Source organism: Gopherus flavomarginatus, chromosome 3 (assembly GCF_025201925.1).
Source record: "Gopherus flavomarginatus isolate rGopFla2 chromosome 3, rGopFla2.mat.asm, whole genome shotgun sequence".
In the NCBI taxonomy this organism is placed as follows: Eukaryota; Metazoa; Chordata; order Testudines; family Testudinidae; genus Gopherus; species Gopherus flavomarginatus.
Window position 1 is genome coordinate 212,513,482 of NC_066619.1, and position 20,820 is coordinate 212,534,301.

Below are 20,820 nucleotides of genomic sequence, written 5' to 3' on the forward strand. Positions count from 1 at the left end.
GAAAAATTAGCAGTGAGCTTGCTGTGTATATAACACAAATGAAATTACAATCACAAGAATGAAGCTGGTTTGCATTAGCAACATTACACTTTGTTTTATTGCTGTGCATAGTGTAAGGCAGAATCTTTACCTGTGGTTATGACAGGAAGAAAACATGCTTATAACATAAGAATGGCCATACTGGGTCAGACCAAAGGTCTATCTAGCACACTGTCCTGTCTTCTGACAGTGGCCAATGCCAGGTGCCCAAGAGAGAATGAACAGAACAGGTAATCCTCATGTGATCCATCCCCTATTGCCCATTCCTAGCTTCTGGCAAACAGAGGCTAGGGACATCATCCCAGCCCATCCTGGCTAATAGCCATTGATGGACCTATCCTCCATGAACCTCTCTAGTTCTTTTTTGAACCTTGTTGTAGTCTTGGCCTTCACAACATCCTCTGGCAAGGAGTTCCACAGGTTGACTGTGCATTGTGTGAAGAAATACTTCCTTTTGTTTTAAAATTCCTGCCTATTAATTTTATTTGGTGACTCCTAGTTCTTGTGTTATGAGTATATAACACTTATTTACTTTCTCCACACCAGTCATGATTTTATAGACCTCTGTCATATCCCTCTTTAGTTGTCTATTTTTCAAGCTGAAAAATCCCACTCTTATTAATCTCTCCTCATAAGGCAGCCGTTCCATACCCCTAATAACTTTTGTTGACCTTTTCTGAACCTTTTCCAATTCCAATATATCTTTTTTGAGATGGGGTGACCACATCTGCACGCAATATTTGAGATGCGGACATAGTATGGATTTATATAGAAGTAATCTGATATTTTCTGTCTTATTATCTATCCCTTTCTTAATGATTCCCAACATTCACTTTTTTGACTGTTGCTGCATATTGAGTGGATGTTTTCAGAGAACTATCCACGATGACTCCAAGATCTCTTTCTTGAGTGGTAACAGCTAATTTAGCCCCCCCTCATTTTATATATATAGTTCAGATTATGTTTTCCAGCGTGCATTACATTGCATTTATCAACACTGAATTTCATCTTCCATCTTGTTGCCCAGTTTTGTGAGATTCTTTTGTAGTTCTTTGCAGTCTGCTTGAGACTTAACTATCTTGAGTAGTTGTATATCCCATGCAAATTTTGCCACCTCACACTGTTAACTCCTTTTTCCAGATCATTTATGAATATGTTGAATAGGACTGGTCCCAGTACAGACCATCTCTCCATTATGAAAACTCACCATTTATTCCTAGCCATTATCTTTTAACCAGTTACTGATCCATGAGAGGACCTTCTCTCATATCCCATTATAGCTTACTTTGCTGAAGAGCCTTGGTGAACAACCTTGTTAAAGGCTTTCTGAAAATCATCTACGTACACTATATTCACTGGATCCCCTTTGCCCACATGCTTGTTGACCCACTCAAAGAATTCTAGTAGCTTGGTGAGGCATGATTTTCCTTTACAAAAAACATGTTGACTCTTCCCCAACAAATTATGTTCATCTATGTGTCTGACAATTTTGTTCTTTACTATAGTTTCACCCAGTTTTCCCAGTACTGAAGTCAGGCTTCCTGGCCTGTAATTGCCCGGGATCACCTCTGGAGCCCTTTTTAAAAATTGGCATCACATTGGCTATCCTCCAGTCATTTTGTACAAAAGCTGATTTAAATGATAGGTTACAGACTACAGTTAGTAGTTCTGCAATTTCACATTTGAGTTTCATTGGAACTCTTGGGTGAATATCATCTGCTCCTGGTGACTTCTTATCATGGTTGCAGGGCTGGCTGCACCTCTGTCCCCTTTCTGGTCTCTGAGCGGACCCCCTCAGGTGTCAGGCCTTGTGCTTCTGCCATTTCTCGATTGAATTCTACAATTCTCTCACTTTTATATTGGCTCCTGGTCTACAGTGCCCAGTGTATCGACCATTCTTATCCAGCAGGTCCAACAGGGCTCATATGCCTGCAGTTTTTTTCCTTTGGGAATCTGTGACCAGTGGTTTTCAGATTCTAGGACTGGAAGGGACCTCGAGAGGTCATCAGGTCCAGTCCCCTGCCCTCATGGCAGGACCAAATACTATCTAGACCATCCCTGATAGACATTTATCTAACCTACTCTTAAATATCTCCAGAGATGGAGATTCCACAGCCTCTTAGGCAATTTATTCCAGTGTTTAACCACCCTGACAGTTAGGAACTTTTTCCTTATGTCCAACCTAACCCTCCCTTGTTGCAGTTTAAGCCCATTGCTTCTTGTTCTATCTTTAGAGGCTAAGATGAACAAGTTTTCTCCCTCCTCCTTATGACACCCTTTTATATACCTGAAAACTGCTATCATGTCCCCTCTGTTTTCTATTTTCCAAACTAAACAAACCCAATTCTTTCAGCCTTCCTTCATAGGTCATGTTCTCTAGATCTTTAATCATTCTTGTTGCTCTTCTCTGTATCCTCATGTTTGCTTTTTTTGCAACAGCATCACACTGTTGACTCATATTTAGCTTGTGATCCACTATAACTCCTAGATCCCTTTCTGCCATACTCCTTCCTAGACAATCTCTTCCCATTCTGTATGTGTGAAACTGATTGTTCCTTCCAAAGTGGAGCACTTTGCATTTGTCTTTATTAAACTTCATCCTGTTTACCTCAGATCATTTTTCCAATTTGTCCAAATCATTTTGAATTATGACCCTGTCCTCCAAAGCAGTTGCAATCCCTCCCAGTTTGGTATCATCTGCAAGCTTAATAAGCGTACTTTCTATGCCAATATCTAAGTCATTGATGAAGATATTGAACAGAGCTGGTCCCAAAACAGACCCCTGCAGTAACCTACTTGTTATAACTTTCCAGCAGGATTGGGAATCATTAACTATTCTGAGTACAGTTATCCAGCCAGTTATGCACCCACCTTATAGTAGCCCCATCTAAGTTGTATTTGCCCAGTTTATTGATAAGAATATCATGTGAGAATGTATCAAATGCCTTACTAAAGTCTAGGTATACCACATCCACCGCTTCTCCCTTATCCACAAGACTCATTATCCTATCAAAGAAAGCTATCAGATTGGTTTGACATGATTTGTTCTTTACAAATCCATGCTGGCTATTCCCTATCACCTACCACCTTCCAAGTGTTTGCAGATGATTTCCTTAATTACTTGCTCCATTATCTTCCCTGGCACAGAAGTTAAACTAACTGTTCTGGAGTTTCCTGGGTCGTTTTTATTTCCCTTTTTATAGATGGGCACTATATTTGCCCTTTTCCAGTCTCCCAGAATCTCTCCCGTCTCCCATGACTTTCCAAAGATAATAGCTAGAGGCTCAGATACCTCCTCTATTAGCTCCTTGAGTATTCTAGGATGCATTTCATCAGGCCCTGGTGACTTGCAGGCATCTAACTTTTCTAAGTGATGTTTAACCTGTTTGCTTTTTTATTTTATCTTCTAAACCTACCCCCTTTCCATTAGCATTCACTATATTAGGCATTCCTTCAGACTTCAGTGAAGACCGAAACAAAGAAGTCATTAAGCATCTCTGCCATTTCCAAGTTTCCTGTTACCGTTTCTCCCTCCTCACTGAGCAGTGGGCCTACCCTGTCCTTGGTCTTCCTCTTGCTTCTAATGTATTGATAAAAAGTTGTCTTGTTTCCCTTTATTCCTGTAGCTAGTTTGAGCTCATTTTGTGCCTTTGCCTTTCTAATCTTGCCCCTGCATTCCTGTGTTGTTTGCCTACATTCATCCTTTGTAATTTCTCCTAGTTTCCATTTTTTATATGACTTTTTATTTTTTAGATCACGCAAGATCTCATGGTTAAGCCAAGGTGGTCTGTCTTTCCTACCCAGCGGAATAGCTTGCTTTTGGGCCTTTAATAGTGTCCCTTTGAAAAACTGCCAATTCTCCTCAATTGTTTTTCCCCTCAGTCTTGATTCCCATGGGACCTTACCTATCAGCTCTCTGAGCTTACCAAAATCTGCCTTCCTGAAATCCATTGTCTCTATTTTGCTGTACTCCCTTCTACCCTTCCTTAGAATTGTGAACTCTATGATTTCATGATCTCTTTCACGCAAGCTGCCTTCCACTTTTAAATTCTCAACGAGTGCCTCCCTATTTGTTAAAATCAAATCTAGAACAGCCTCCCCCAGTAGCTTTTTCAACCGTCTGAAATAAAAAGTTGTCTGCAATACAGCTCAAGAACTTATTGGATAGTCTGTGCCCCCTGTGTTATTTTCCCAACATACAATCTGGATAGCTGAAGTCCCCCATCACCACCAAATCTTGGGCTTTGGATGATTTTGTTAGTTGTTTAAAAAAAGCCTCATCCACCTCTTCCACCTGGTTAGGTGGCCTGTAGTAGACTCCTAGCATGACATCACCCTTGTTTTCTACCCCTTTTAGCCTAACCCAGAGACTCTCAACACTTCTGTCTCCTATGTCCATCTCCACTTCAGTCCAAGTGTGTACATTTTTAATATATAAGGCAACACCTCCTCCCTTTTTCCCCTGTCTATCCTTCCTGAGCAAGCTGTACCCATCCATACCAACATTCCAATCGTGTGTATTATCCCAACAAGTTTCGGTGATACCAACAATGTCATAGTTGTATTTATGTATTAGCACTTCCAGTTCTTCCTGATTATTACCCATACTTCTCACATTTGTATATAAGCATCTAAGATAGTGATTTGATCTTGCCTCCCAGTTTTGCCCTGACACTCCTGGTGTATATAGTGATCAGAAAGCTTTCTTAAAACAAAGGCATTATTTTGGTAGTAGGAATAAAGCGTAAGAGGAAAAGGATTTTTTAAAATTGTCTACACATATGTCTGTGATCTCCCAAACAACTACAGCCCCTCTCTGGAGAAGGGGTTCTTTTTAAACCATGCTATAGTTCTTTTGTTCTTCTGTGTCCCCAGGCTTTGACCTATCTTGTCAAAACAAGTCCTGTAGGCTCAGCAGCAGATCAAACGAGTACTCAGAGCCAGTGATTCTGGTATTGTCCTTTAACAACTTTCAAGTGTTTGCTGAAAGGGTGGCTGTGACAGAGTGCTAGGTATGAAGTCAGCACTCTGGAGCTGATGAGGCAGACCTGTGCCAAATTTGTGGGTGGGGCAAGGCAGTAAGGCTAATTAAGCCATTAGCCAGATCCCACAAATAGGCACAGGAAGGAAGTGAAAAGGAAAGAAGCAGGCAGTGAGAGAGAGATTGCTCTCCCTCTGCTTGTAAAGGCGCTTGGTATGCTGTGAAGATAGTGGGACTCAATTATAAATAAACTGCACAGGGTGTTGGACCAGCACCAGGGTCTCTGTGTGGTTGGTAGACAGAGACAGAAGCAGGGCCAAGGAGGCCCTGGTATAGTGGCTTATCCTGAGGTGGAGGTCTCTTTCCTGCCATTTTTCCAGATAGACTCCTGTTTGGTTTAACTCAATCCTACAAAAACACCCCAATAACCAGACTAACATACTGTATTCATTAATTATCACAGGGCACCTCCAAATCTGTCACAGCTCATACAACTATTAGAAATGTAAAAGGAATATCACACACTTTTAACATCATAATGGATGCTATGTACCATGTTTACTGCACAAGAAAGATGTTGGAATAGCACAGATATTCCCAATGATATGATTTCTAGCACTCCATTTGGGTGTCCACACCAGCAGTGTCTTGAGAAAAAGTCCAGGAAGGTGGTGGCCTAGGCCTTAGAAGCCCCACAGCAGGAACTATCCCTCCTAAGATATATGAAATCCTGCCCTTCTGTCTGGAAGAACTTGAGGTTTCTCCCCTTGCACTACTCTTTTGTAACCTGCAATTCTACAGATATTTCAGAGGGAAAGGAGTAAGTTATGTCTTACCGTTATCACCTAATTTACTGTGTCAGTGATAGTCCGATCCTTATCCTGGCCGGATGCTGGTATCTGCTGAAACATCAGCAGTCTCTTGTTTGGTAGTTGGGAACACTAATGTTTATCCACTGGACCAAACAAATATATTTATGTGAGGTCTGTGAGAAATTTCAGCAATTTCTGTTAACTCGGATAAGCAGATACTTAGTGCTTAGGGGTCTTGTTAAAGATAGTAGACACTGGTGGAGAATCGGCTTTTAATACAATCAACAAAAAAAACTTGAAATGCACAAATATGTATTCTATTCTTTAGTGAACTAAAATCTTTCAAAAACTTAGAAACTTTCTGGTTACTTTGAAATCCTGTTTTCCTCCCATCTATGGCGGAGCCCAAACAGCTATTTACCTCTGTTTAGCGAAGCTGAATGGACACTCCAACATCTAGATTTCCCACTGTGCTGTGAAATCTGCAGACAGCTGTCCAGAAATCCATATTTTTTACTGGTAACAACCTTTCTCACACAGATGTTGCTTCATGAGTACTGGAAATAAAATTCCTTGTGTGGTACATTTTGTAAAGCAGCACGTATACATATTATCTATCAATAATTGTATTTCAAGGTAACTGCTTTTTTTTCTCCTGCTTTCTGATTTTATGCAATACAACTTCTTTTCTGTATGTGAAGACATCAGTGGTGCAAACAAAACAATGACTGAGCTGCCACAAGCTCTTAGCTCTGTGTATAAAGTTTGTTAGGTATATTTTGGGTGTGACTTATAGTCAGCGGAGCAGATGGATAATTTTACTACTGGATAACTAAGAATCAATGTGAATGTTATGCTGATGGTCAGAACAGTCAGCAGCATTACTAAATGGTCCATCAGTGGGAGCACAGTCAGCAGCTGGACCATTTAGCAGCATAAATGGAAATGGCAATATGTCTAACTACTTTATTCTACTGGCAATAGGTACCTCACTGCTATCTGTACAACCTGTGTTCCAGATAGTGCAGAAATGTTCCCCTTTTGAAAGGATAACTTTGTAGGATATAATAAAGTAGCGCTTGTAACTTTTTATTGATCATTTTTTGTAACCACAGAGCTGCTTTGGTGTGTTCAGAGTTGGATTGCTAGCTGTAAAAACGTTGTTGGCAGTTGGCATGTTAACTAACTCTGATAGGAACTGCCTTTTTATGCAAGAAAAGATTTTGAAAGCAAGGCATCTGTAAAATTTGGTACCAACAAGTGAACTTCAGGCTCTGGACATTTATTAACATGTTTGTTTAGTGTTTTGGGGAAAATCTATTCTGTTAAAATTGTTTATTTTTAATAAAATAATTTGTATTTTTTCCCCACCTCAATGTTTGTAACAGGGCAGAATAAGCTGTACCGGAAGGCTGATGGTTCAGGCTGTCAATCAGAGAGGACGGAGTCCTCGAACACCCCCTAGCCAGCCTCATATCAGAAGGTACCATAGATGTTTTCTTTACACATTCATCACTGCAGCTGCTAAACATATTTTGCACAAAGCTGCTGGCAAGTTTAGAGAGTTGGGAAGAAAGTATATGTGCAGTATGGCACACAGGAAGAAACCTAATCTTCTCTTGTATCCAAAAATCCCTATAACTTTTGGAGCCATGAGATGTAAAACAGGCAACTTATGCAACCATGTGATCTTAGTTTTTTAACCCTTGTCCTCCCTCGCTTTCTTGTTTGCCATGTTCACTTGCTGCATCTTGTCCTAGTCCTGGTCTACACCTAAAACTTAGATCAACCTAGCTACATCATTCCAATTCATATGAAAAATGTCATGCCCTGTGCGATGTAGCTAGGTCACCCTAACCATCACAGTATATGCAGCTAGGACAATGAAAGAATTCTTCCAGTTTGGTTAACCAAGTAGAGGGTCCCAGTTCAAGTGTTTGCTGTGGTGGCATATATTCGTTCTGTTCATTGGTTATGCCCACTGCAGTATCTTGCCATCAGCTGCCAATTACAACACAGAGTGTAGATAGCACTAATTACTACATTCAGGATGAAATTAATGGATTTTGTTGCTCACATGAACAATTAGCAACTGAGGAAGTATATATGGTACAAATACTGCATGGAAAACAGAGCCCTGCTAAATATTAAATTAGATACTAGAAAGTCCTGATAAAACCGTGGTCAGTTGTTTATGAGGATGATTCTCAGATCCCCCACCCTATTTCTCCACTTTATTTCCTCCTTTCTCAGAATTCTTCATGTGACCTGATCCTTATTTCTGGACAAGGAGGCCTGTGATGCATTTTTCTCTGGTCTCATAAGCCTCGCTCATGAGTTGGCCAAAAGGCGGTCACTCGAATGTTGAAAAGCACTTCTCACCCACCCTCACCTAGTGCTATGCAAACTGCCTCCATAAAGTTCCAGGCCTAAATTCAAACCCTTTCCACAGCAGTGTGTTGCACACTGTCATTAGGCCACTAAGCCCACAAAAGCTAGTTTTATGTCCATTTTGCATAGTACATGCAGTGGAGGAGCTATTCCAGGACTGCACAGCCACTGATTCATCAGTAGGTTGATATTCAATATCCCTCGTTGCACTGAATCAGCACCTTTGCAATTAAAAGCCTCTTATTAATCTGTGACAGGAAGAGCTGCCACTAGCAATTGTGGATCAGAGCTGCAAGGAGCCTGCAGGTCACTAACTTCTAGAGAAGACAGTGTAAAAGCCTTTTGGAACGGCTGGGGGAGGGGCACTTAAAATTTAGGGAGACGGGAACATGCAGATGAGTGAGCGGGAAAGAAAAGAGGAAAAGAAGAAACAGAGAACATCAAGCAAGAGATCAGTCTGGCTATGTTCTTTAAAAGAGCTCTCTTTGGTTTTTGAGCCTGTCCAAAAATATTTGTATTTCTCCTAGACAAAAACAAATGGAAACAGATATGAAGGTTGATATGCAAAATAAACTCCTAGTACATGCTAACTGAAGGCAGAATTTCACTTTTAGAGCCATGCAAATATTATTAGCCAAATGACTTCAGTTACAGTTGAGCAGTCCTAGTTTGTTGCAGTAGGGTGTCACCGTGGGCAGAGTTTGGCCATAGAAGAAATGAATTCATTGGAGCTGCCAAGATTGTAGCAGAGGACAGAAACTGGCCATAAATCTCAGTTTTAATTATATATTTTTAAATTTACTAAGTAAAGTAGGACTTTACAGAGATTGCAAAGAGAATTTTTTGCTAAATAAATTACTTATATAATGGAAATATTGTTACTTTCAATTGAAAAGGAACTGGTTAGCCACAGACAAGGGTACAATAAATTAATGGCCAAGAACTGCTGATCACAGAAATTACAGAAAACTGTATTTTGGGTGGAGGAAATCTGCAGATTGGTCATATTTTCTGCATTTTTCTTCCCATGTCCTTTTATTTTTACCAAGAACAGTTGAATGTCACAAGATCTTTTGTTCTTTAGTGTGTGTTGCTTATGAGCTAAATTCTCATTCTTCTTACAGCACAATGAGTTGCTTTGGAAATGATTATAAATATCACAGAGAGATAACTGTTTAGTGAAGAACAATCCAGAACAGATGAACAAAATTTAATTCACATTAATGAAATGTAAAATAAATGTCTTTAAGTAGTAACGAATAAGATAATAATGGAAAATATAATGTGGAACCTAATATATTTGTAAATTGAGATAGTCGTTAGCTTCTACTATTTTCTTAAATGTAATTATTGACAGTACAGATTTTCTGGCTTAATCAGTAATAGAGAGGGTTTCGGATGTACGAAGACTAAAGCAGAGTTGTGGCTGTAAATATAAAGTATTGCCAAAATTCTTGTACATTTTCTTTCACAGAATAAATGAAAACTAAAACATATTACTATGTATATAAACAAACTACCATGTTAGGTAAGTCATTCATTGTGAATGAGATAATTTTTTACTTCATATCTTTGCTACAAAATGTAGACTGAATCAAATTAATAAATATAGAGAGTCATATTTAGTTGATTTTTGAGCCAAATTCTGCTCTGTTATGCTGGTGTAAATATGGAATTATTACAATGGGATCCAATGGAGTTAATCTAGATTTATACCAGTCTGAGATCTGAATTTGGTTCTTCAACTTCATCAGAAAACATGGGGAAATGCCTGATAAACAAATGTATTTCATATATTATTTTAAGACCTCGATCTCGATCAAGGGACAGTGGCGATGAAAATGAACCAATTCAGGAACGATTCTTCCGACCTCATTTCCTGCAGGCTCCTGGAGACTTGATTGTTCAAGAAGGAAAACTCTGCAGAATGGACTGCAAGGCAAGTATCAAGTTTGTTTAAATTAGTGTTTCTGTTGAACCAGAGGGGGAACTCTGTTCAAATTCAGCTGTATCCTGTAATACTCATGCACCTCTGATTTCACTGGGAATTCTAGGTACCCAAGGGATGCAGAATTAAACGCAGGATGCAGACTTGGCCTTTGGCAAAGCCTCTTATTGGGGCCCACCTTTGTGGAGGGGGGAAGGAGGGGCTAAGATGTAAAGAAGACTCTCAGTATTTCTTTTCTTAGAATAAAGCCAGCTTGAAAGTTAAGTGACAAAATAAGTAATTTGACAAAATTTCAGACATGTGAGTTTGTATTATTGATTTATCCAAAAGGTGAAGGTGAGTCACAGCATTTCCTACAGCCCACAGCTGGCTGTTGAGGTCCATGAAAACCATGACTAAACGTACTTCAGTTTATTGGAAGGAATGCAAGTCAGTTAGTGACTACAGGTTAATGCCACCTTGCTGTACTCATGGCACAAGTTCCTTCCTGGCTAATAGACTGCAACAGAATCCACTCCTATGATGAGCAGCCATTGAGCCCTGTGCTGACAGGGAAGGGCAACTCACTAATAGGAATAATCTTCTTTTTTCCACCCCTTAGTTTTAAACAAGAAGTCAGTAAGCACAGCTCTGAGAATAATATTAGTCTATCAGTGTGTGCTCTCTCTGCAGTAACTAAAACTCACAAGTTGTAGATCCTACATAAGCAATGACTGTGACTTTGAATGCTCCAATGGACATTCTTCGCCACATAGTATATATTATATATAAAATATTACCCTAACCAACTTCAGTAGCCCTTTTTAAATAAGAGTGAGACAGCAAGTTTCACCGATATAATTTGCTCTAAGTACACACGGTAATTTGAAGTTTCTGCTCTTTTTCTCAAGCACGCATTAAAGCATTAAATTTAACATCTTCCCTTTGTAACACTTACTTTCAACCTGCTACTCTCTATGTATACGTGCCTATGTATATAGAAAAAGAGAGACACACTTCCTACACAGGTCACCTGCCCTGTTAAGAAAAATAAACATGAATGAACAGAATGGCTAGTGGAGAGAACTACTGCTAGATAGCATCTAGCCTGATCTGATTCATCCCTCTGTAGTGGCTTTCACCCTGAAGGTCCCAGAGGTTAAAAACTTATATAAATTAGTGTCATTGTAAAGTATTCCTTTGTAAATTACAGATTGTTTCAATCATTTCTTCCTTTTTAAGAAAGTTTCTTGTCCAGTTGCACACATTTCAGTGAACCAGTTCACCTTGATTTGGTTCTAAGCATGAAAGGAGATAATCTTTTCCCTCCAATAGCAGCACTACCATAGTGTTATTCTCCTAACCCCTTTTCATGTGTTAGTTGAGAATATTACCTCCATACATCCTGTTATGATAAAAACAAAGGCCAAATGATCTTTCCAGTGCACAGCTTAAGGATCAATTCTCTGTTGTACTCATGTGACGTGACTCTGCTAGTAAAAGGAAAATGGACACTCAAAGAGACTGAATGAGGGCCTAAACATTGAGTGGAAAGAGGGACTTTGGGCCACTCTCTTAGCTCAGAGAGAATGACTTCTACAACTGAGTTGTGTAAACTGGACATGCATGTCCATGTGAACAGAGATGTGAATCTAACAAACACACAATGCTTGTTGGCAACCAATCCTTTTAGCCCATTTTGGTCTGTTTGAAATCTTACAAAGGTAGGACCAAAACTTAGCTTGGTAGAGAGACTTATGACTTTGTATAAGATAATTAATTAAAATTCAGACATCAGCTGTTTACTTTTAAACAATTAGTTTCTCATAATACAATATCTTACTCTTATTTTTCTAAGTAGTATGTATTGTGGATGAAACATCTTTTAACACTTTCGATGGTTCAAACCATCTGAATCCAAAGTTCTGTTGATGGCATTGTCTATCTATAATAAGCAATACATAACTGGAATGGAATTTGGAGTTCAATAACAGATTACCAATGGGTTTGTTTTTTGAAGGAAGAATTGATTCACAAACCAGTTGTCATCCTTTATCTGTAAATTTCCCACAAGAAAAGAATTCTGAAAGTTTCTTTTCTCATTCAGAATCAAGGGCAACATTCCACAAAGATGACAGGTGATATCCAATCTTTTGTTCTGTAATCTATTACTTTGTTACTTAGATTCAAAATATATTTTAATGCTGAAATCTACTTAGTCATACCTGGGATCCCACTGAAACTTATGGCGTTGTACAAGGTGTAATTTGACCCAGTTGCACTCCTGTGTGTAACCGAGGGCAACATTTGGTTCATTGTATTTTGTCATACACACAAATTTTCTTGCAGAAACATTCCTCCTTTTTCTCTGCGGTATGAAATAAGGAGTTACCTACTGTTCTGTATTGCTAAGACTCTGTTCCATTCTGTTTATATTTAAGGTCAGTGGATTACCAACTCCAGATCTAAGCTGGCAACTCAATGGAAGACCAATTCGTCCTGATAGTTCTCACAAAATGTTGGTGCGTGAGAACGGTGTACACTCTCTGATCATAGAGCCAGTCACAGCTAGGGATTCTGGAATCTACACGTGCATTGCCACCAATCGAGCTGGTCAAAACACATTCAGCCTGGAGCTCATTGTTGCAGGTAATCTCTTCATGCTAAGACTATGTGTTGAAAATTGTTTGAGGCGTACATGAAATATTGAAAATGTAAGTTGAAGTTCTCTAGGAAAGATGATGGAATTATTATCCACTAAAATTGGTATCTCATTAATTCAAGGAGGTGAGTGTTTGAACTGTCATATGTTCAAATAAATGCATATAGTGCATGCTTACAAATGTGAAAAGAGATGTATAACTGTATTTGTTACTTTGAACCAGATCCTTGTCAATGCTCTGACCCCTTTGTGCCCCTCCAGAAACACAGAGGGACTCTAAAACTGCCATTAAACTGACAGATGAAGATATTCCTGGTAGGAAGAAAACTCTGGCTCTGTTCCACTTGTCACTCAAGAATAGGGGACATGCTGAGAAGAGAGAGAGGGCCAGCAGGCACTGCAGCCAGCAGAATAGTCATTACCAGTTGACATTGGGAAAGCAATGGAGCCCAAACATTTAGCTAAGTTTGCCCCCGTCTCTTGAGTTCTGTGCTAAACATAACTCAGCCAGCCCCTTGCAATAGCTCCAGTATTAACACTGTATTTTGCAGGGATACAGCAAGTGCTTGGGGATCTGATAGGTATGTAGCAGCCTATCAGGCTGATTGAGAGAAGGAGAGCTTGAAACTCAGTAGGACAGCAAGGAAACTAAAAGGTAACATTAAAAAGGATCAAGTGAAGTTCTCTTTCCTCCAGAGAGGGTATGAGAAAACAAATCATATGACAGATGTTAATCACATCCCTTAATGCACTAATGGAAAACATTCAGATACTACGGTGAGGAGCACAGGCTAAGCATCTATACAAAATAGGATGGGGAGGGAGTAGTGGACTGTCTTGTTTTAGTGGGGTATTTTAGTTTTGCATTTTGTGGGGGTGTTGGTCATATTAGCTCCTGGAGCCCATGGTCACAGGACATTCAAAAGACTATATGGAAGAGGAATAAGTTGAAATGACACTATTTATGTTAAAATATTTTATAAGTGAACAATTAGACAAAGTGCAGAGCATATGCTGATGGTCAGCTGGGCAAGGAAGAAATTTTATTCCAAATTCCTTTTGTGTATGTGCACAATCAGCCAAAAGATATGCTACTACATTTGTCTGAAGTACACTTGAGGCAATAATGGAGACCACAAACCAGACTAGATTGCCAAACTAAGAGGGAGCTCAAATAATAATTGCATGGGATCAATTTTGACAGCTAATGGGCATACTTCACAGGATCCCAAAAAAGGAAGCCTCTTTCATTTGACAATACTGAGTGGGCCTTGTTCAGCTGAACTGAGAATTTAAGCATTTCACCCTGCTCTATTAGAACCCATCTTTCTCCTATTAAAGTCAGTCATAGACAGGACAAGTTTTACTTGCCTGAAGTAGGTTCGGGTCTAATGCAATTAAAGTTTACTGCCACTAAGTAGTGGTTTAAAATCTTCTACCATTTAACTGAATAACTGCAATGGAGGCTGAATGGTAATAGAATGTTGTCACTGGAAATATTGTTGCCATTTCTTTGGTGTTTTCACAGCTAAGGAAGAACACAAGCCACCTGTGTTTATAGAGAAGCTACAGAACACAGGAGTGGCTGATGGATATCCCGTACGACTGGAGTGTCGAGTCTCTGGGGTGCCATATCCTCAGATATTTTGGAAGAAAGAGAATGAGTCACTTACTTACAACACTGAAAGAGTGAGGTTAGAGCAGTTTAGTATTATATAATTAATCTCACTGACAAAGATCAAAGTAAATCATGACTGAAATAACCTTCAGGGGATATGAGGTTGTAAGAATACTTAGTGCAAGGTTCACAAAGGGACTAAAGGTGCCTAACTGCCACTTTAGCTACCTAAATCCCAGAATCAGACCATCCTGGGATTCACAAAATCCCCACACAGCTACCCCCAAACCCTGCAGGCACCTAAACTCATTCTATGCTTAAATTTTTACAGTGAAAGTTCTGTTTCTGCCTCTGAGCATGAGCACTGCTGCCCCATAGCAGACATACAAACACGTAAGTCCCAATGGTTCACACATGAGGGGAAGATTCACAAGCCTGTAGGTAAACTCATAGACTCATAGGGGGACTTACTCAAAATGAGTAGGGGAGTAGGAGGAGGATGACCTCTCTTGTAACTTAGGGGTGAGGGTTCTCAACTGGGATGTGGGAGAGCCAGTATCTCGTGTACCTACTCCAATGAATTTAATTATTTATTCATAGTGGGAAGGATTCAACAGCAGAGGCTGAAGGAGCCCCATGTCAGAGTAGCCCAATGGTTAGAGCACTCTCCTAGGAGGCAGCAGATCCCAGTTCAAATCCCTTTTCCCCTTCAAGTAGAGGGGGGGACTTGAACCAGATGTTTCCTTCAGGCAAGTGCTCTAACCACTGGGCTAGAGAGTATGAGGTTGCTCCTCCCCAACCCCAATCCAGCATGGGTGCCTAATGCTAAGAGAGGGTTTGTAGCTGAGGATTCAAGCAGCAGGAGGTGCCTATGACAGTGGCTTCTATGAATCCCATTCCAAGGTGACTGTCTCCCACATTCATTATGTATATGTAAACATATACATCTGGAAACAAAGAATATAGTCCCCTATTCTGTGAGTATCTTAGGAAGCAATGCCTGAAAAAGATTTGAGAACTGTGGTGGATAATCAGCTGAACATGAGCTCCCCCGTGATGCTGTGACCAACAGAATTAAAGACAATCCTAGGATGCATAAATGGGAATCTCACATAGGAGTAGAGATGTTATTTTACGTCTGTACTTCACACTGGTGTGACTGCTGCTGGATTATCCAGTTTTGCTGTCCAGTGATAAATTGGAGAGAGTTTTGGAGACAAGCTACAAGGATTAAAAGCCATGCCTTATAGTGACAGACTCAAGGAGCTCAAGCTATTTAGCTTAATATGGGGAAAGCTAAGGGATGACTTGTGTACAGTCTGTAAGTACTACTGTGGAACAAATATTTAACAATGGCTCGTCTATCTAAACAGAAAGGAAATGTTCAATCCAATGGCTGGAAGTTGAAGCTAGACAAAGCCAGACTAGAAATACGATGTACATGTTGTCACTGGAACAGTTTACCAAGGGCTGTGGTAAATTCTCCATCCCTGACAATTTTTAAAGCAAGACAGATCTTCCCCAAATAACCCTTAGAGCCTGTACGCTATACAGGAGGAGGACAGACTACGTGAGCACACTGGTCCCTTCTGGCCTTGGATTCTACAAGTCTGTGAATAGGAAACCTAGGCATTGAACTCAGGCTTCGTGAACCCCAGTGACTTTTTAGAGGCTTCTTTGTGAACCTAGCCCTGAGTGTTTATTATGTGCTCTTAACATGAAGTAATCCTCACAGGAGGCCTGTGAAGTATTAATGTCTTCATCTACAAAAGGGGAATATGAGGCACATGACTTTCTCAAAACTATGAATATCTGTGTCTCATTCCTTAAAGGTCAAATTTGTTATTCTTCCTCAAAGTTTCTTTTTTGAAATTTTGACTTGGAAATGCAATTGAAACCTGAGCTCTAAAGTAGTGTCTTGAATTGTGGACAAGAAAAAGATTGGTTACTGAGATATTAGCCAGATGTTAATTGTGCAGCTTGACTTGTTTTAAAAATTAAGCTCAGATTCATTTTCCACTTGCTGCGCACATCTCTCTCATTCCTTTAGCGGGAGCTGCATGTTGGTCAAGAAGAAATATAATCTACTATCTGTAAATTTGTTGCTTTAAATTTGTGTTTGTAATATGTTTAAACACAATAAACCATGTCCACAGTGGCTGTTATGTAATTTAAGTTTTAATAACTTTTTCTTATCCCCCATTTAGTATGCACCAGGATAACCATGGCTACATTTGCCTGCTTATTCAGGGAGCTACAAAAGAAGATGCTGGTTGGTATACTGTGTCAGCTAAGAATGAGGCTGGGATTGTGTCCTGCACTGCCAGGCTTGATGTTTATAGTAAGTGCCTTCTATTCTGAGATATGCAGTTAAATTAAACCAATCTACCCAAAAACCAGCAGTTCTAAAAACCTTAGTTTATACCACAAAGGCTTACACTGATCTCTTTCTCTTTTGTTTATAGTTTCTTCACAATAATAATGATCCTCATCAAGACAGCAAATACTCTGTCAAAGTATACTTCACCACCTTTCAAATACTTACACAAACCAAGCATGCTTGTTTCTTTACTTGCTTGGAATACTACAGCTAGCTTATTTACACATGCATCCTTATCAGTAACTCTAGAGAGCAGCATGACATTTTCTTTTGGTCCTTCTTACCATGCTCTGCTAGCATCAGCTTTTAACCTTTATTAGTAGTACCTAAACACGCTGGAGACAGGTGCCAATGGCAGATTCTGATGTAGTTTACTACTTAATTAGACCAGTACAGTTTCTCTATTGTGAACTGATCTTAAACCAAACTTAGATAATGTTGGACAGTAATCTGACCTGTTTATCATTTTGAGCAAAATGTTTATTCTTGTTAAGTTCACACAATAATGGGGTGATGATGGTGTAATTGTTACAAAGCAGCAGATCCAAACAGGACTCTGCCTAGCTTTGTCACACCACATTGCAGAGGCGTACAAGGATAATCTGAATCTGATTTGTTCCATTGGGCACCTACTGGAGTAATTCCATTGAAGATCAATTACAGTAGTGGAGATTAAAATCTGGCCTAGTATTTTCCCCCTGGGAGGGAGGAATGTCTTGCAGCATTCTGGTGTAACTTTTCTGGACATCTTGGGAGCAGCAATGGCAAATTTTGTACTTGGCCAGTGGGAATGTAGTCACACTGCAGGTCTTTCAGAAGTAAGGATGGGAGGTGGTTGAGAAGGCTTAGCTGATGAGTTACACAGCAAAATAGTGGAGGCAAACAATTTACAGGCTTTTCTTGTGCAGTAAGGACATAACACAGGTTAAGTGGCACTGACAAAGTGAGAGCAGTGAAGAAGAGAACAGGGTTGACTTGTGTAAATCAGTATATAAAGTAAAAAAGTCTAGAGTTACTAATTCCCAGCCATTCAAGTGAAAGAATTTATCGGGAGTTTAGAAAGAACTGAACAGTACAGGAGTGTGCGTATAGTACTTCTGTTGTCTAAGTTAAGAAGGGTGAACCTAATTTGTTTTTTTCAAATCTGTAGCTCAGTGGCAACAACAACCTCAAAGCACCAAGCCAAAGAAGGTGCGTCCCTCAGCCAGTCGATATGCAGCACTTTCTGACCAAGGACTAGACATCAAGGCAGCATTCCAGCCTGAAGCAAACCCAGTTCATCTGACATTGCAGTGTGGCTTGGTAGAGAGCGATGACCTGTAGACCCGAGCTGCCAGATCCATCATTTTCTTTCAAAGCAGAAACACTGAAAGCCATTGCCTTGACCAATGATACTTCTATGTCACTTTATGTAAAGCCAGACACCTTCAAGTACAAAAATCCCCACCGTAACCCTATATTTCTTATTCCTACCAAATTAAGATAGGTAGCTGATTAATAGAAATGTTCACATTGCACAGAAAATCACATTCACTGTTCAGTTCCTTATGCCTATATTGCTAGAACTCTTATGAATAACCTTTTTCATAAAGGCCAAAATATTTCTGAAAAATCGGGTTCAGTTCAGTAAACAGTACAGTATTTATCACAGAGTGCCTTCCTAAGCAAGATGTAGATGCTACATGGTATTAATGGTGTGAGAAGTTTCATTTAAGGCTATTAGTTATATTTTTACAATTCAAAAATGTCAAGGCAGAGTGATAGCTACAGAGAACAAGTGCAATATTGTAAAAATAAAACAGGAAGGAAAAGAGAAGGAAAAACTGAAACAAATACCTTGTCTCTGCAATGAGAAAGGAAATATATGCCTTAAAATGTTAGAACTGCCACTGCTATATAGCAAGGCTGACACCTTAAGATTTTTTTATTTTTATTTTTTTTTTGCCAGCAACAAGGCTTATTTACAAACATACTACAAGGCTAATTTAAGCATAAATAAATTGAACCTAGTCAAAATAATGAGAGATGAGGCATAATATACTACTATAGATTATAAATCCTAGCACCCAAGTAAGGGATACTTTTGGGGGAAAGAAAAACGCCAACAGTATAGTTTTACTACATAAGGTTAGCAAAAAAGGTTGAGAGGGGGAAAAAACTATGGATGTTTTTAGTGTTTGGTTTTTTTAAAACAGATCCTGAAAACTAACAGAACACTGCCATTCACATATTTAAAATTCCCAAATCAGCAGAAAGCTATGGAGTTTATGTAGTGGACATTTATGACTGTGTAGAGCTTGTGACTATGTATGAGGATTTTAGGAATGTAGAGCAAGTGGAAAAAATGGACTGAGTCTGCAATCAGAGTTTAAATGACAAACACATATCATAAGGGGTAGGCTAGTAGAATGAAGGTGGAGAAAAATAGAAGTGCCGTAATATTATTTTCTTATGGTAACATATGTAGATGGTGAATGATAAATATTTGTTTTCTTCCCTAGTGTACGATAACAGACTAACCATGCTGTGGCTAGGGACTGCATGCAGTAGGTGAAGACTTTAGCACAGAGGCTACTTTCAGAATGCAAAGCAATTCCACATCAAACTGGACTCTACCTAGTCTACTGTACTAGGCAGTTTTGACTCTGAACCAATTAGTTTAGTTGAGATGGCAGAAGAATTTTAATTGGGCCTAAAAATTGATGGTACGAGAGTACTTCGATATAAAAGGAACATGCTGTATTCCTTATATGAAGCACATATGGTTATCTTTCATTATTTATAATAAAAAGTGTTGAAATCTCTCTCAGCTCAGTTATTCAAGTCCATTATTAGTTTATTGTTTGTGGACTACCATATATTTTGCATTACTGCTATACATATATTGTTTCATACCTCTTTGTAAGTATACAAACAAACTTTTTTTTTTTTAGTGACTAACCTTTAGCACAGAAGATAGTACTAGTCTATGCAGATTGGTGCAGGTTATGACCACAGTTACAGGCATTGCTTATCTAAATTAATATCATACAGTCTGTCATACTTTACTCTAAAATATAGGTAGGATATTTCCATATGTCTTATTTGCCAAGTTTTTCTTGACTGCTAATTTACTGTTTGTTTAGCTTAACTATCATTATTTTGACACCTTTTATTTGTATTTATAAAAAAGTACTATCATTACTTTGGATTGTTGTGCTGACATAATGTGGGTTTAGCATCAATAAATATTACACAAATAGAAAATTGTCATTTCATGGGCAAAAGTGGTCATAGCTAGCTATTTCTATAAAGGTATCCAAATATAGAATTTGGAAATTTATCACATGACCAACGAGATTAGGATTGTGAGCTGGAAATAAAGTGACCCTTCTTAGAAACTTCAAAGAATCTGAGTTGGTTTAAGGAATCTCCTTTGCTGGAGGGGTGGGGAGGACCCTTTTATTACAGCGTAATAATTTAGTTTAAAAATGTTTCATATTCAATGTGCATCTCCATTCATCCTGCACACACTGTTGCATTTGAACTGTCTATAATACCCAAACCATGGTACTTACCGAGTAGAAGAGAGACTGTAATTGTGTCATAGAGGCCATCTTGTGATTCAGATCAGTTCTTGATTATGTTTCTATTAAAAAAAACAACAACCTATTTAGTAGGTACACAGAATTGTTTGCCAAACCACCACATTTTCTAACACATTATATAGCACAGTATATGTATTACTGAGATTTTAGCTGCCTTAACGTACCATTATCCTAGTGTAAGGACAAAGAAAGACAGTCCTCACTCTAAATTGCAAAACACTAAATCCAAGAAGAAAAAAAATGTTGTACTCCATATGTTGCAAGTTAATACTTTGCCCTCCATGTAAAGAATAAATTATTCAGTACAGCTCTAATTTACTATTTGGTTTATATTTAGGAACAGTTCCATATAATTAACCCCACAGCAACATAGAGTCCTGACATAAGTGGTAGTAATGTCATTGATACCAATGGTGTTGCCCC

The 20,820-nt window shown here is 39.0% G+C and overlaps 1 protein-coding gene across 7 annotated transcripts in view; it reads left to right on the top strand.

Annotated features, from left to right (window-relative positions):
- Positions 1–19,619, top strand: part of PALLD (palladin, cytoskeletal associated protein) — a 338,972-nt gene extending 319,353 nt beyond the window's left edge. For 6 of the 7 annotated variants that reach the window (XM_050946163.1, XM_050946156.1, XM_050946158.1 and 3 more), the window contains 6 exons: positions 7,221–7,315; positions 10,030–10,162; positions 12,592–12,799; positions 14,341–14,506; positions 16,638–16,771; positions 17,961–19,619. In XM_050946163.1, the coding sequence (XP_050802120.1) occupies positions 7,221–7,315; positions 10,030–10,162; positions 12,592–12,799; positions 14,341–14,506; positions 16,638–16,771; positions 17,961–18,133 (909 nt within the window). In that variant the 3' untranslated portion in view covers positions 18,134–19,619. Of the gene's footprint in view, positions 1–7,220; positions 7,316–10,029; positions 10,163–12,591; positions 12,800–14,340; positions 14,507–16,637; positions 16,772–16,895; positions 16,947–17,960 lie in introns of all 7 variants that reach the window. The other variant, XM_050946157.1, reaches the window with a different exon arrangement.
- Positions 19,620–20,820: the final 1,201 nt, after the last annotated feature.